This window comes from Chiloscyllium plagiosum, unplaced genomic scaffold (genome assembly GCF_037043375.1).
Source record: "Chiloscyllium plagiosum isolate Xiang-an unplaced genomic scaffold, Cpla_swu_hap1 HiC_scaffold_7, whole genome shotgun sequence".
In the NCBI taxonomy this organism is placed as follows: Eukaryota; Metazoa; Chordata; class Chondrichthyes; order Orectolobiformes; family Hemiscylliidae; genus Chiloscyllium; species Chiloscyllium plagiosum.
This window is the reverse complement of record NW_028270145.1, coordinates 23404695-23421684: the sequence shown is the minus strand read 5'-3', so window position 1 is coordinate 23421684 and position 16990 is coordinate 23404695. Positions and strand designations below refer to the sequence as shown.

Below are 16990 nucleotides of genomic sequence, written 5' to 3'. Positions count from 1 at the left end.
CCTCTCCTGGTGCTAACGTGCTGTCCCGAAGTCCCCCCCAACACAGCATGCTGAAGCATCCCAATCCCAGGCCATCGCACTCTCATGCAACTGAACCGCACACTCGACCAACCCCCTCCCCAATAAAAAGCAAGTCTTATAAGCAACACAAACTCCAAACCCAGGCGGGTCAGGGCTTCAGAAATTGCTGAAAACAGCTGAGCAGTGGAGAGAAATCGGCCTTAATGTTTCGTGTCCGGTGACCCTTCCTCAGACTTTAAGTGGAAGTGACTCAGTTAAACTGTCCTCCTACTCCAGATGATTGCAATGTAACAAACAGTTAGAAGGAGACATTCATTAGCTGCTTCAGCGCTCAGTGTAGTGCTCTCTGGTATATGTAGGACAGAGGGATGTGCTGAACCAGGGTCGAGTGACTGATGGACTCCAAATCCCAGCTTGCTTTGTGCAAACAAAGTAAAGGCTTGTGGGAAGTATGCAAAAAGAAGGAGTTGAAGTAAAGTCAAATGGTTTTACCACAAGCCACAGAGTTGGAGGCGGGGGAAAGTCTCCGCTTATAATCGATGCCCAGGCTCTGGGAGCTCTGCAGACTCTCCCAAGCCTCAGCAAGTCAGAAGAGGAGCACTCCTTGTTTTGTACATGGCACTCGTTCTGTGCAGCAGTAGCGGCTCTAGGTACCACCACCATCACCAGCAGCAGCAGCAGCAGCAGAGAAGGGGATCAGCTACCGCGAAGGAATTTCAGTTTTCAGGGGAGTTTGTCTTGTCTTGAGTCTGGGAGCACTTAGGGAGACTGCATTCTAAGTTCAGCTCCCGGGGAAAAGTGCTGGCGAGGCTGTTCAACCTCACAGAGATAGAGATAGAGATAGAGAGAGAAGGTTGGGGGGGGGTGGGCAGACCCAGGAACCAGGGCCGTGTTAAAGACAGACAGCGAGCAATGGACCCCGAGGTCCCAGAGAAAACGCTGCAGCAGCAGCAGCAGCCCGGGGAGTGCTGGCGGTTCTCTGTCCTGTACCTCTGCTTTTATGGGTTCATGGTTCAGATTAAACCAGCGGAAAGCTTCATCACTCCTTACCTACTGGGTCCGGACAAAAACTTCACCAGGGAACAGGTGAGTCTGCCAGCTCTCAGGAATCAATAACACGAACGGCCTCCTGTGCTTTAAAGAAAAACACTAAATAGCTGGCTATCAATTATTGTTCACACTCCAGTGAGGCACACTTTACCAGTGGCGCCTCATCAATGCAGCTTGTTGTTAAATGATAACGGGGTTACCGCTGGTGATGGAGCTTAGGCTGGAGTTTTGGGGCGAGGAAATGGAAAGTTGAAACCCAACAAGGGCTGGAAGAACTTTTTTTGTGAGTGCATGGCTGCTCATGCCTAATGAGTACTGAACGTTGTTCATCAGGGACAGGTGAATTGGAGAACTACTACTCAGGATTGTTTTTTATTACAACAAAAGAAAGATTTGTCCTTTGCGATCTCGGGATATTCCATTAAAAAATGCCAGTAAAATATTTTCTGAAGTGTACCTATCCTTGGAAGGGAAGAAATGTAGCAACCAATTTGCTGGTAACAGGTTTCCACAATCCACAATGTGATGATGACTGTGTAAATATTTCTGTGAGATTTGGTTTTGAGGGACAAGTTTTGGTCAGGACTCCAGAGAGAATTCCCTGCTCTTTATGGAAGTTTGCATTCGTTTTAACTTCTTACTGTCACATGTACCTAGGTACAGTGAAAAGTTTTGTTTTGTGTGCGGTACAGGCAGAGCATTCCATACAAATCTCGTAGGGTGATTGTACTCCTCGCTGTTTTCAGTGTTATGGCTGCACAGAGAGTGAGATCAACATTAAATGTAAAATTTGAGATTCAGATACAGAAGGGAAGAAGCTATTCTTGAATTTGTTGGTATGTGTGTGTTTAAACTTTTGTAGCTTCAGCCTGACGGAAGAGATTAAAATGGGGGTGGGAAGGGTCTTTGATGTTGGCTGCCTTCCTGAGGCACTGGGAAGTATAAACAGAGTCTGTGGATGGGAAGGTTGGCCTGCGTGATGGACTGGGCTGTGTTCACAACTTCCTGTAATCTCCTGCAGTCCTGAGCAGAGCAGATGCCGTACCAAGCTGTGATGCCTCTGGATTCAATGCTTTCTATGGCGTGTCCAAACAAAATGGGTAAGAGCCCTTGTGGACCTGCCGAATTTCCTTAGCTTCTTGAGCTAATAGAGGTGTCATTGTGCTTTGCTGACTGTAGCATCAACGTGGGTAGACCAGGATAGATTGTTGGTGATAATCACTCCCAGGAACCTGACGCCCTCCACCATCTCCACCTCAGCACCTGATGATGTCAACATTTACAGGGGAGGGCACACAAAGCCTTCCCACCTAAAAGTCAGCACCTCTGACAAGACAGCATTCTCTCAGTACTCCAGGACCTGCAGCATCATATACGAATTTCTGGGTTAGGGTTGGGGTGAACAGACTAATGAACATCATGTGCCAAAGATCATCTTCAGGCTGGGTCCCAGCTATATAGGTGCCTTCCAGTCTCCAGTTCCTGTTTGATTTTTTTTGTTTTTGTTGCAAATTCTGTTTCCTGTTGGATTGATGGAGAGGATGTTAAAGCTTTCATTTGTAAGAGTGTCATAGAAATAATTAGTACAATTGTACAATAACTGAGGGAATTGATTAACGCTCTGCGATCATTATGTACTGTCCATTAGTATACTGCCAGTGTGTCTAACCTTGGTCTCTCGTGTTCTCTCCTCCACTTCTTCTGATAAGCTGCTTCTTTGACCGTACTCTTGACTATCTACCTCAGTATCTCCTTGTATGGCCTCGTTGTCACAATGAATTTGATCATGCCCCTATCAACAACCTTCGAGGTTGCTCGCAGTAAAGGTGCTAAATAGAGTCATACAGCACAGAAACATGTGCAAGTTGTCGTTGTCTATCCACGTGTGTGTGTGTGTGATCTTTGAGCTTGAACAGTGAGGTAACAACCAGATGATCTGTTTTTAGGGAGGGGTAAACACCTTGGGGGATAATCTCCCCCCACCCCCACCCCCACCCCCACCCTGTCATTCTTCCATTTAACAGCATTGGGTGATCACCCAGTTCTGACACTGGATTACCAGCCTGGACTACATACTAAACCGTCTGGAGTAGGGCATGAGCCTGTGAACATCACGACTCTTGAGTTGTGTGTGTTAAAGGGTACAACTATCTCTTGCTTGAAGTCCCAGTCCAAACTGGCACATTCCTGCAGCAGACTCAGGAGAGAGAGAGCTGCGTCCTTTCTCTGCAGCAATGTCCTAGGGCTATCATTGGTGTGAATTATCTACAGTTTTACCTCCTATAACCACCACCACTACTCTGCAAAATGTGGATCTCCTCCAATCATTCGAGCAATTGATTAGATTAGATTACTTACAGTGTGGAAACAGGCCCTTCGGCCCAACAAGTCAACACCGACCCGCCGAAGCGTAACCCACCCATACCCCTACATTTACCCCTTTACCTAACACTACGGGCAATTTAGCATGGGCAATTCACCTAACCTGCACATCTTTGGACTGTGGGAGGAAACCGGAGCACCCGGAGGAAACCCACGCAGACACGGGGAGAATGTGCAAACTCCACACAGTCAGTCGCCTGAGGCGGGAATTGAACCCGGGTCTCTGGCGCTGTGAGACAGCAGTGCTAACCACTGTGCCACCGTGCCGCCCACTTTTTTTTTATAATGAGCACAATGTGGATCCTATGATGCTGTATCACCTCAAAATCCTGTTGGGTCTGGACAGAGTCACTGGGGAAAAAGTTTCCTACTTGGTGTAAGCACAGCGAATGACAAGGCACTACTTTTTAAAGTAACTACCAAAAGAAGCAAAAGGACTAACTTTTTCTGAGTGGTTAGGTTCTGGAATGCATTACCTGGGAGTCATAGAGATGTACAGCATGGAAACAGACCCTTCGGTCCAACCCATCCATGCCAGCCAGATATCCCAACCCAATCTCGTCCCACCTGCCAGCACGCAGCCCATATCCCTCCAAACCCTTCCTATTCATATACCCATCCAAATGCCTCTTAAATGTTGCAATTGTACCAGCCTCCACCACATCCTCTGGCAGCTCATTCCATACACGTACCACCCTCTGTGGAAAACGTTGCCCCTTAGGTCTCTTTTATATCTTTCCCCTCTCAACCTAAACTCTCTAGTTCTGAACTCCCCACCCCAGGGAAAATACTTTGTCTATTTTTCCTACCCATGCCCCTCATGATTTTATAAACCTCTATAAGGTCACCCCTCAGCCTCCGATGCTCCAGGGAAAACAGCTCTAGCCTATTCAAACTCTCTCTATAGCTTAAATCCTCCAACTCTGGCAACATCTTTGTAAATCTTTTCTGAACCCTTTCAAGTTTCACATCTTTCCAATAGGAAGGAAACCAGAGTTGCACATAATATTCCAAAAGTGACCTAACCAATGTCATGTATAGCCACAGCATGACCTCCCAACTCCTGTACTCAATACAGGAAAGCATCCCTTCACTATCCTATCTACCCATGAACCTGCACTTCAAGGTCTCTTTGTTCAGCAACACTCCCTCGGACCTTACCATTAAGTGTATAAGTCCAGCTAAGATTTGCTTTCCCAAAATGCAGCAACTTGCATTTATCTGAATTAAACTCCATCTGCCAGTTCTCAGTCCATTGGCCCATTTGATCAAGATCCTGTTATAATTAGAGGTAACCTTCTTCGCTGTCCACTACACCTCCAATTTTGGTGTCAGCTGCGAACTTATTAACTGTACCTCTTTTATGTGAGTACGCATGACAATAAACCTAATTCTGAATCCTTCCCAGCTTCTGTACAGCGGTTCAACAAGTAAATCCAGTCCTGATGTCATAGAGATGTACAGTATACATCTTCGGTCCAACCTGTCCATGCTGACCAGATATCCCAATCTAGTCCCACCTGCCAGCACCTGGCCCATATCCCTCCAAACCTTTCCTATTCATATACCCATCCATGCCTCTTAAATGTTGCAATTGTACCAGCCTCCATCACATCCTCTGGCAGCTCATTCCATGCACGTACCACCCTCTGTGTGGAAAAAGTTGCCCCTTAGGTCTCGTTTATATCTTTCCCCTCCCACCCTAAACCTATGCCCTCTGGTTCTGTACTCGCCGACCCCGGGAAAAAACTTTGTCTATTTATCCTATCCATGCCCCTCATAATTTTGTAAACCTCTATAAGGTCACCCCTCAGCCTCTGACAGTCCAGGGAAAACAGCCCCAGCCTGTTCAGCCTCTCCCTATAGCTCAAATCCTCCAACCCTGGCAACATCCTTGTAAATCTTTTCTGTGCTGGATAAACCCGACTCAAGGCCCGGGTTTGAAATTTAAAAAAAAACTTTTGCAAATAGGGGAGGCCATTCGGTCCATCTGCTTTATGGTACTGCCTAAAGTTACAGCCTTCCCTCTCCAGAATCGGTGTGTGTTGCCCCAGTTTAGACCTGAATTTACTGCTTGATCGGTTTGTCCCCGCAGGGACTTGTTTTTGACTGAAGTTGCTGTCACCGTTTTAACGCTTCAAAGGCGCTCAGGCTTAAACATTTCCAATGCTGACTGCGTCTCACAGACCGCTCTGTAGGAGGTTCCGTCTTGTATCCTGTCAAGAGCTGAGGGTCAAGGAACTGTCGCTGAGGTGGGCTAGCGCTAACACTCAGTTCCCTCTCTGGAGACTTGTGCGTTCAAATCCTCCTGCATCCAGCTGAGCACCGTCTCCTTGCCGACGTTCCCAGTTGCAACACTGTCAGAGTTATTAAATCATCCACGTTCTGTCGCTCCATTTTAAAAAAAAATGGAGACCAGGATATTTTCTCCCCCCGTCCCTCAAATTTGTCTCTTAACCCATTATCACTGACATGATCATCCCATAACACTGGGTTTGTGGGATCTTGCTGTGCCTTTCCAGTGCTGGAATGGTGGCGACGTTTCACAAAAGGTGGTACGTTGGCTGGAAAGAGCTTTCAGGCCCCCTAAGAGCCTACTACGTGAAGGAATTTATTTTCTGTCTGTCTTAATTATTAAATATGCATTGTGTTTTTTCTTTTTTTTATTATTAGCAGTGTGCGAATTGGCAGGTTGGGGTCCTGATGTGTCGCTACTATAGCTTTGAAGTTGTACTAATCCTATTGTCATCGGCTTTTTAAGAATCACCCCCACCTCCGTGCAGTTAAGAAAAATAAACTGCACTCCTTCCTCCTGGATTATGTTCCAGCTTCATTAGTGGCTCCATGGGTGTTCTCCCACTCTCCATTTTAGATCGAAATGACGAGCACGGCTTGTACTCACCAAAACTTACCCCAAATGGATTCGCTCAGAAATCCACTACGCTCAGCATCTCAGTTCCACTCAAGCAACATCACGCTTTCTATCCCCTTTCTCATTCTCTGTGTTCACTGGCGTTTCCCTTTTTTTGGTTTTTAAAAAAAATAAAGTCCCTCGCAATCCTCTGGATGTATTAACGACCTCCTTATTTGTACAGGAGCACTTTCTCCCAGTCAAGCCCCTTCATGATTGGATGTAGGAATTGGTGCAAGTCAGGAAACCGAGTTGGAACAGATGGGTCACTTTTTCAGGGTGGCAAGCTGGTATTGCGGCAGACCACGTGAAAGATTACTGGAGCCACGGCTATGTGTAATCCGTCAGTGATTTGAATGAAGGGTTTGTGTTTGATGCAGAGTAAAAGCATGCATGTCTTGATGGGCCACATGGCCTCCAGGTCTGCTCTACTAGTCCTTGGCTGGAAGCTCTCTGTCAGGCTATCACCCCATCCTTTTTTTTTCTCCATACAGAAAATAGCTCTATGTGTAGGGTGTGTTTTCTGGGAGTTGGAACCTCTCGGTTTTGGTTTCATTTTTGGAAATCTTTTTATAGAGTCACACAGCATGGAAACGGACTGTTCAGTCCAACTTCTCCATGCCAACCATGTTCCCAAACTAAACTGGTCCCACCTGTCTGTGTTTGGCCTATATCCTTCCAAAACCTTCATATTAATGAACGTATCCAAATGTCTTTCAAACATTGTAAGTGTATCTGCATCTACCACTTTCTCCAGCAGTTAATTCCACACACCAATCACTCTTTGTTTTAAAAAAAGTTGCACCTCATGTCCCTTTTGAAACTTTCTCCTCTTGCCTTAAAAATATGCCCATAATTTTGAATTTCCACCCTCTCCCCACTTTAGGGAAAAGGTCTTTGCTAATCACCTTATCTATTGACCCTCCTGATTTCATAAGTCCCTATAAGGCCACCTCTCAACCTTCTACACTCCAGTGATAAAGTCCCACCCTATTTTTATAACTCAATTACTCCATTCCCAGCAGCATCGTGGTAAATCTCCCCTAAACCCTCTCCAGCCTCATAATATTGTCCCTGAAGTAGGGTGACCAGAAGTGGACACAGTACTCCAGAAGAGGCCTTGCCAATGTCCTGTACAACCTCAACGTGACGTCACAACATTTATATCCGAGGTCTGAGCAATAAAGGCATATGTGCTAAATGCCTTCTTAACTACCATGTCTACATGTGACGCAAACTTCAAAGAACAATGTCCCTGAACCCCTAGGTCTCTCTGTTCTACAACACTCCGTAGGGCCTTCCCATTAACTAGTCCTGCCTTTGTTTGCTTTACCAAAAGGAATACCTCGTGTTTATCCAACTCGAGCTCCATCTGCCACCCCTCAGCCCATTGACCCAACATCTCCTGATCTGTTTTTGAATCGAAGACTGTCAACCACGTTGGCATGTATTTGGAAGATTGTCTTTACCTACTATTCCTGCTGCTGCCTGGAGATCTGCTGATGTGGTCTACCACCCCAATCTGTCTTAGACCAACCTCACACCCATTGCAGCTTGTCCTGACGGCCAGCGTCCTGCTACTCTCCATTTTGCAATTGAGAACAAAAGACAAAAATGCTTTCTGGATGTCGTCTTTTTAATCTTCTTGCAACTTTAGCACTCCTCCTCCTCCTCCTCCTCCTCCTCCTCCTCCTGCAGATGGAATCTTCAGCTAAGATATTGGCATCCATGTTTCAAAGGCCTCCATTTTCTTCCACAGATCAGGTTAGACTTGTCCAGCTTTCTGAGGTATGGATATGGTGTCTCCTGAGTATTTTCCTTGTTATGAGCTTGAGCTTTGTTAATGTGCACCCTTCACTCTTGGAAGGTTTGCTCCTGGCCATCTCTGTCCGCCTGCTGGAGTCAGTTTTACCTGCACATCCACCAATATCATTTATTGTATCCGTTGCTCCCGATGCGGTCTCCTCTACATTGGGGAGACTGGGCGCCTCCTAGCAGAGTGCTTTAGGGAACATCTCCGGGACACCCGCACCAATCAACCACACCGCCCCGTGGCCCAACATTTCAACTCCCCCTCCCACTCTGCCGAGGACATGGAGGTCCTGGGCCTCCTTCGCCGCTCCCTCACCTCCAGACGCCTGGAGGAAGAACGCCTCATCTTCTGCCTCGGAACACTTCAACCCCAGGGCATCAATGTGGACTTCAACAGTTTCCTCATTTCCCCTTCCCCCACCTCACCCTAGTTCCAAACTTCCATATACCAACAGATGTAGTCTGCGAAGCACTGTCTCCCTGACTCATTTCTTACAATAACAACAATAGCCAGACTGCAGAAGTACTTCCATGACCACAAGGGACTGTGGGACATCCTGAGGTCTTTGAAGGCGCCATATGAATGCAAGTCAGTATTTGACTCCCCTGTGTCTGAAGGACCTTCCGCAGGGAGTTGGTGGGGGAGGGAAGAGACTTGCATTTGCATAGTGCTTTTCACATCCACAGGCGGTAATGAAGGAAGGGCGGTAGCCGGATTGTGCACAAAAAGCCCCCACAACAGTAGCATGATTTTAAATTTAAACTTTGTCACTTGTACTCAAGTACAAAAATACAGTAGCACAGTAAGAGGTTTTCAATGTCCTCACACACAGCACTATCTTAGGTACAAGTACCTAGGTACAAAAACTTAACCTGGAAGAAAGCAAAGTTAAAAGTTAAACATGACCTTCACTCTCTTAGTTCTGCATAAAAACAAAATTAAACATTTGCAGGCTTTCTTAGTGTTGAGGAGGAGAAATTAAGCTAAAAGTTTAAACATTGCAGTATTTCCAGTGATGATGAGAGAACATTTCTGTTTATGAGCATTGGTGTGAATCCCACAGCTGGAGATTTAAATGTTGACATGTTGGAGCATCTCTAACCCTCCATCTAAAGCCTGTTAACCGGTAGGTCAGCACCTCCTCGTTCTTAATGCCTTTATTTCCTCATGACAGAACTTTGTAATGGCTTGCTGCTTGTCCATCACTCTGACTTGCTAGGAACAGGGCAGAAGATACTGAAACCATAGGGTTTTGATTTTAATAAAATTGGAATAGGTTTGTCTTCCTAATGACGGTTGTGGTTAACTAAATACTGTGTCTGTTCATCTGCTCCTTGTTGGAAGGAGGGAGGGAGGGCTTGCTGGGATTGCACTTGTGCTAACGTTGTCTGGGATCCTTCACCCTGATCAGCAGGAGAATGCTGGGAAGTGTGGGAGTGTGGTCAATGGGTCAAGGTCAGTTGGCTGTATCTTTGATCCACCGAGTCATTGTGATTCTGTCAGGATTATTGCGGAATCTGTCACTCTCCATAGACTGCTCTGTGGCAAGGGTGGGAGATGGACTTTGGAAATGGAGATTTGCGTGCTGGGAGGGGTAGGGGCATGGGGATGCCAACGTGTGTTTCCCTCTTCTTTTCATTTTATTTATTTATTTAATGTCATGTGTACTTTGTGACAGGATACAATGTAAAGTGTTGCACAGTGTCGCCACTCTCTGACGCTGTCTTAAAACACAGGAAGAATAAACCAAAACATAGAACACACAGGAAGTATTTAATTTTACAGTCCTCCTTGTTAAGCGCTCTGCCATGGGGCCTAGTGGCCAGGCATGAATCCCCTTTGCCTCCATTGGAACAAGAGTTGCCACGCATTGGCACCATCTTGCCTCCACCAATGCCCTCGCCACTGTGATCCTCTATGGTCTTTGCCAATGCGGCTGCACTGATGCCACTGGCTACTGAACCAGCCCAAACTTGACTCCACCACAGCCAAGAGTCTGCTTCGGGCCTACCTCGCCAAGGCTGATTGTGTCACTGGCAAGGTTAGCATTTGTTGTCTGACCTCAATTGCCCTAGAACTGAGTGGCAGGGTCCGCTGTTTCAGAGACAGACAAACTGCAGATGCTGGAATCCAAGGTAGACCGGCAGGAGGCTGGGTGAACACAGCAAGCCAGGCAGCATCAGGAGGTGGAGAAGTTGACGTGTTGGGTGTCACCCTTCTTCAGGACTGGTGGGGTTGGGGGGGGGGGGTGGGGAGCGTTTTGGGGTAGTCGCAGGTAAAGGGTGGTGGTGAGGTAGGCCTGGTTGGTCAATGGGAGGAATGAAGCCGGTTGATGGCTGGGAAGGAAGGGTCGGTCAGAGGAATGGAAGGGAGTAGGCAGGGCTTGAAAGGGAATCCGGGGGGGGGGGGGGGTGGGTGGGTGGGAAGGTTGTTTGAGTTAGACCGCAAATTGGGGGAACAACACCACCACCTCTTCTGCCTGGACAGCCTACAGCCCAGAGGACTCAACATTTCAAACAATCTCCCTTCTCACCCATCCCCCGACTCCCTTCCCAGCCCCGTCCTTCTCCCTTCTATTCCAGTGACCGACTCTTCCTTCCAGCCACCAACCGGGCTCATTCCTCCCATTGACCAACTAGGGCCCGTTCAACTATCCCTACCTTACCATTCTGACCCTTTCCCCACCAAAAGCTTTCTCTTTTCTTTCCCATCCCACTCCTCCTTTATCTGAAACTCCCCTTACACCCACCCCCAGTCCTGATGAAGGGTTACACCTGAAACATTGACTTCTCCACCCCTGATGCTGCCTGGCTTGCTGTGTTCTTCCAGCCTCCTGCTCAGCTATTTCAGAGAGTAACCAAGAGTCAGCCAGGTTGCTGTGGGCTGGGAGTCACCCGTGGTCCAGGCCAGGCTAATTTCATTCCCTGAACAACATTAATGAGCTGGACGTTGCACCAGTTTGTCATTGGTCACTATCACCTGAGACCAACTTTTCAATGCCATGTTTGGTTTAAATGAATCCAAATGAAATCCTACTGTCTTCCCTAGGTAAGAATTTGCACCCATGTCCTCTAAGCAGTAGCAGGAGGTTAAAGGTATACGTGTCATGGTATTGGTGATATTAGGAAACTGTGTGAATTTTGCAATCACGCACTGATTCGGGGTGAGCCTGTGTGAGTAGTTTACTGTGTCGGAGTTTTTAATGTGATAATTAGCAGGGTTGGTTTGAAGAGCATGGAGATTATTAACCAGCTGTAACATTGTGAAAAAGGCTTAGACTGAGAGACCTAACTCTGAGTCAGCCCGCAGATAAAACCAACAAAATAGGATCAGGGTCAAAGGTCCCATTCGGGAATTATTCTCCTTCTGTGTCTGCCTTTTTTTAGTGTCTCCGGGCTCTCTGTCGGTCATGGGTTGTGTGTGCATGAGAGAGAGAGAGAGAGAGAGAGAGACACCTGTCTTTCTACATCACTCACAGTCAGCAGGCGCACAGTCATGGGTTTGGAGGTTTTGCCACACGCTGCAGTGTGGAACTGGGGGTGTGCTTCCCATTGACAATGGTCATTTCAGTGCTAATGTTGGCAAAGTCTGAGGATGTCCCTGGCTTTGGCTGTGTTGCAACATCCCTTCTGTTGACCTGAATGCTGCCACCCTTGCTGTTGCTGACAACAGCGTCAGTTTGTCTGTCCACACTAACCTCTCCTCACCCCCTCTCGATCCCTCCTCGCCTTCTGGTTTTCACCACCAAGGCAAGGTTCCCAAGTTGGGGGATTTCCTGACTGTTTGTCCCTGGAGTTATAGAATCCTTACAATATGAAAACCAGGTTCTTGGGCCTAACAAGTCCACACTGACCCTCAGAGTATCCCATCCACACCCATTCCCCTGCCCTACTACTCTACATTTCCCCTGACTAATGTCCCTAACCTACACGTCCCTGGACACTACGGGCAATTTAGCATGGCCAATTCACCTGACCTGCACATCTTTTTGGACTGTGGGAGGAAACCGGAGGAAACCCACGCAAACACAGGGAGAATGTGCAAACTCCACACAGACACTCTCACCCAAGGCTGGAATTGAACCCAGGCCCCTGGCGCTGTGAGGCAGCAGGGCTAACCACTGAGCCACCATACTGTCCTCTGACATTTCTCCACAGAAATACAGGTTAAGAGAATTGCCTAGCTTCTCAATGGAGCTCACTGCTGGCACCTTTGTCCGTTGGCAAAACCAGTGGAACCGGGAATCAGGAATAAGGTCCCTTCCCGTGTTTTTTTTGTTGTTGTTTATTTGTTTTTGTTTGTCTTTGAAAAAACTGAGCTGTCCTGGCACAATGAACGTCTCGCCAGAACTGTGTATCTCTCCAGTGAAGCAGTGCGAGGGCTGTTGGTAGTGGCTCCCATTTAACAGCGTCCCTAAAAGACACTTGTTTTCTTTTGACAAAACGTGGGTGACTGAAAGCTAATGGTCCTTTGTCAGTGACTCCCCACACGTTATTTCATTAGTTAGTTAGTTAGAGTCTGTACTGATTGGTCTGTGATTAGTTTCTGTTTGAGACTTGCAGCATTTCACTGTCCCCATGGCAATACAACTTGTTGCTGTAGGGGAACATCACCAAGAGAGAAAAGTGGGAAGGCTGGTGTTTAATCTGAAGATCCTTCAGTAATGAGTGATTCAGGAAAGTGTGTTCACTTCATTAGCTGTATCAGTGTGATAACAGGTCACTTTAACCTTCACAGCTGCTAAACAGCAGATTACAAAAGTCCAAAGTGTGCAACTGATTCTGGGAGCGTAAACATGCCGTGAGCCAGCTAAGTCTGCGAGATGCAGGGAAGCACCTTGAGGAGAATTTTCAATTTGCCCTCCATTAGCTTTGCGATCTCCTCCCACTGCACCCCACCTCCAAGAGCTCTCTGCTCCTTCAACTTTCCCCACTCCACCAGTGGCGATCATCTCCATATCGGGAAGCTCTGCCTAACCCCCTCAGTCTCTCCCACTTTACAATGCATACGTACACCCATTCCTAAAGAACCTATTTCCCATGGTCATCTGATCCTCTGGTTTTGTTTATTCGGGCAGGACTTGTACAATTAATGGCAGGGCCTTGGGTAGTGTTGTAGAGCAGTGGGACCTAGGGGGTCAGGCACGTAATTCTTTGAAGTTTGCATCATCTATAGACAGGGTGGTTAAGGAGGCATTTGGCATGCTTGCCTTCATTGCTCAGTCCCTTCGGTATTGGAGTTGGGATGTCATGTTGACGTTGTACAGGACCCATTGGTGAGGCCTCTTCTGGATTACTGTGTCCAGTTGTGGTCACCCAGTTAGTTATAGGAAGGATATTATTAAGCTGGAGAGGGTTCTGAAGAGATTTACCAGGATGTTGGCAGGAATGGTGAGCTTTAGTTATAAAGAGAGGCTGGATATGCTGGGATCTTTTTTCACTGGAGCATCGGAAGTTTAGAGGTGACCTTCATAGAGGCAATATAGATAAGGTTAAAGGGTAGGTGTCTTTTCCGTAGGATGGGATGGGAGCGGGGGTTGGTTTCAAGATGAGGGGGTATGTTTTTAAGGTCAGAAGAGAGAGATTTTAAAAAAGACACGAGGGGCAACGTTTTAACGCCAAGTGGTTTGTGCGTGGAATGAATTTCCTGAGGAAGTGGCGGATGTGGGGTACAATTATGATGATTAAAAGACATTTGGATAAGTACGTGAATAGGAAAGGTTTGGAGGGATATGAGCCAGGAGCAGGCAGGTGGGCCTAGTTTAGTTTGAAAATAGTTTAGCATGGACTGGTTGGACCGAAGGGTCTGTTTCCATGCTGTAGGACTCTGTGTAAGTCTGATGTATGCACAATATTGTCACAGAGTTTGTTCCAAACTTCTTCAAATATTTTTTTTCCTTCCCCCCCCCCCCCCCATGTTCCTTTCTGCAGCTCACCAATGAGATCACGCCCGTGCTGTCGTACGCGTACATGTCGGTGTTGGTCCCTGTCTTCCTGCTGACTGACTACCTGCGCTATAAGCCGGTGCTGATCCTACAGAGCCTCAGTCACGTGGCCATCTGGCTCTTGCTGCTCTTTGGGACCACCGTGCTGCAGATGCAGTTCATGGAGTTCTTCTACGGCATCACCATGGCCGCTCGGGTGGCCTACTCCTCGTACATCTTCACCCTGGTCAGCCCGCAGTCCTACCAGAAGGTGGCGAGCTACTCTCGTTCCTCCGTGCTCATGGGGGTCTTTGTCAGCTCGGTGCTGGGCCAGCTGTTTGTCACCCTGGGTGACGTGCCCTTCCTCACCCTGAACTACATCTCCCTCGGCTTTGTCACCTTCGCCTTCACCCTGACCCTGTTCCTCAAGAGGCCGAAGAGGACCATGTTCTTCAACAGGCGGCACGCGCTGACAGCCAATGGCACGCTGCACTCCGAGGGCGAGGCAATCAATGCCACCTCCATCTCGCTGGTGGCCGAGAAGCAGAAGGCCCCCCGAGGCTGGCAGTGGCGGGAAATGGCGCTGGTCAAGATGATCCTGGAGCTCAAAGGTGAGCAGCCTCTGTTTCCCTTCCTTCCTCCATGTTTACAGCCTGCTACGGGCTGGAGGTCTCGCTGCTGAGGTTAGAGGTCAGATCTGAAGTGTCCGGGTTGCTGAGTCGTCGCTAACCGAATCCCTGCACGGTGGCTCACTGTGGCTGCCATCTCATCGTGCCAGGGTTCGATTCTGCCCTCGGGTGACTGTGCAAACCCCATATTCTCCCTATGTCTGCAGGGCTTTCCTCCCATACTCCAAAGGGTGTGTAGGTTAGCTGGACTGGCCATGCCAAATTGTCTCTAGTGTCCAAGGATGCGTAGAGGGATTTGCCATGGAAAATGTGGGAGGGGGTGGGTCTGCTCTTGATGGGTCAAATGGCCTCCATTTGCACATGAATTTGGCTGGTGTGTTTCCTATACTGCAAGTGACTCTCCTTTCGCTGTGGAGTTCTTTTCAGTTTGGGATGTGCTGTTGAAAGGCGCTATATAAATGCGAACTTTCCATACGGTGGTGGTGTAGAGAGTGCCTCATTCAGAGCCGGTGTCTGGACACTGAGGGTCCCCAGGGTAACGATCTCTCGAACAGTTGCTCGTCATGCATTCAAAGTGCAGTGAGCGCAACGAGTTACCCGTTAACCAGTGTCGCCATTTTGCATCCGATTTGGGAGTGCATCACCTGACCCTGGGTCCTTCAACTTCCTTGTGGCCCCCTTCTGTAATTTCTTTTGTGGGCTGTGGGTGTCCACTGGCTGGAGCGGCATTTGTTGCCCATTCTGAATTGTCAAGGGAGTAGATAAGAGCCGATCACATTGCTATGGGTCTAGAGTCACACGTAGAGCAGGCCAGCTATTGACGTTGAGTGTCCTTCCCTAAACTAAATTAGTGAATGAGGCTGGTTGAGCTGGTTACCCAGACTGCCGTGGTGGGATTTCACCCCTGACCCCCTTGAGCATTAGTCTGGCCTCTCATTTACCAGTCCAGTGACAGTCCAATGCCATTTCCTCCATGCTGTTATAATGGCACACCACTCTCTTATTTCCTCCACCAAACACCGGAGCTGCTGTAGGGTACTTGGTGCCTCGTGCCTGCTCCATCATAGAATGAGACCATAAGAGTTCCTTTACACATTCAACACTCCATTGGAATAGTGGAACATTAGACCATCCAGCCCCTTCCAGAACTCGGTTAGGTCATCCACATACTTGTGGCTATCTCCATCTCCCTGTCATTATTCCTATCCCTTGATAATGTTAATTAACAGAAACAAACTGTCTTCAATTCAGCATCCAGGTTTCCCTCGCCTTCTCGTACCAGGATGTACTTCCTACATCACTGTAGACCTGCCTGGCTGTAAATGTTAAGGTTCTGAACTCTTTCCTCCCCCCCACGCGTCCTAAAGGGATGGCCCTTGCTCTTGCTCTTACTTTCACATCCTTCCCAGGGTTCCACTGGTTTCACCACATGACCCCACCCCCAAAGACCCTGCCATTAGTCAATAGGTGCCTTCATCCTGCCTAGTTCTTTTATCCCGTTCAATATTTCATTTCTGAATAAGTGTTCCAGTCAAATGAAGGAAGTTTGCTTTTTGTTTTTTAATAACTCCTCTTTGATTTTCCTCCCCGTCTTTGCTTGAAGCAGCAATGTCTCACGGGTCACGTTCTGTCTTCATTCCTGAGGAGTTGATCATCTCAAATCTCTTCCAAAGTGGATCTCCTTGTTTCCCTCGATCTTCCGTCCGTCCTTCCTTCCTTTTCGGGGTCTTGCCTCTCTTGATTGCTGACCCTTGCCCCGCATGTCTGCTCTTGTCAACCTTTGGTGCCCTTTGTTTCTGAACTTTGACCCTCCACTTTGGCATCCCAATTTGTTGGAAGTGAGCTGCCGGTCCTCTGGCCACACTGTAGGTGGCAGCAGTGAGCTGCTTGACATTTGCTCAGTAAACTGAACATAAATAAAGTTTGTGACCGAGAGCAGGTTTCGTTCGATTATGAGTCCAGGTACTTCCCTTGACGGTCTGCATTGGACCATTTTGGCCAGGACCACACCCCCTCACTTAACCTCTTTAAAAACAGAAAAGTCCTTTTCCATTCATTCTGTCCGCACACACCCACTCTCAAGTTCCACAACTGATCCAAAATGTGACAGCCTGCCTGCCCAAGTCTTTCCAGTGGTTTCCAGTTTTGACCTTTCAAAACCTGGTCACCCTGTAGTTTCGTGGGTGCTTTCTCCTGCCCATCACAGCCTGCCAGGGAGACTGGCCAACATATAGTTCTGAAAGTAGTAAACCATTGCATTT

General features: G+C 47.8%; 1 protein-coding gene across 1 annotated transcript in view; it reads left to right on the top strand.

Moving 5' to 3' along the window:
• The first annotated feature begins 274 nt into the window (after positions 1-274).
• The window catches only part of slc19a1 (solute carrier family 19 member 1), a 42330-nt gene continuing 25614 nt past the window's right edge, over positions 275-16990 (top strand). The window contains exons 1-2 of the mRNA XM_087989454.1: positions 275-1107; positions 14108-14711. Coding sequence (XP_087845580.1) covers positions 934-1107; positions 14108-14711 — 778 coding nt within the window. The 5' untranslated portion in view covers positions 275-933. The remainder of the gene's footprint in view (positions 1108-14107; positions 14712-16990) is intronic.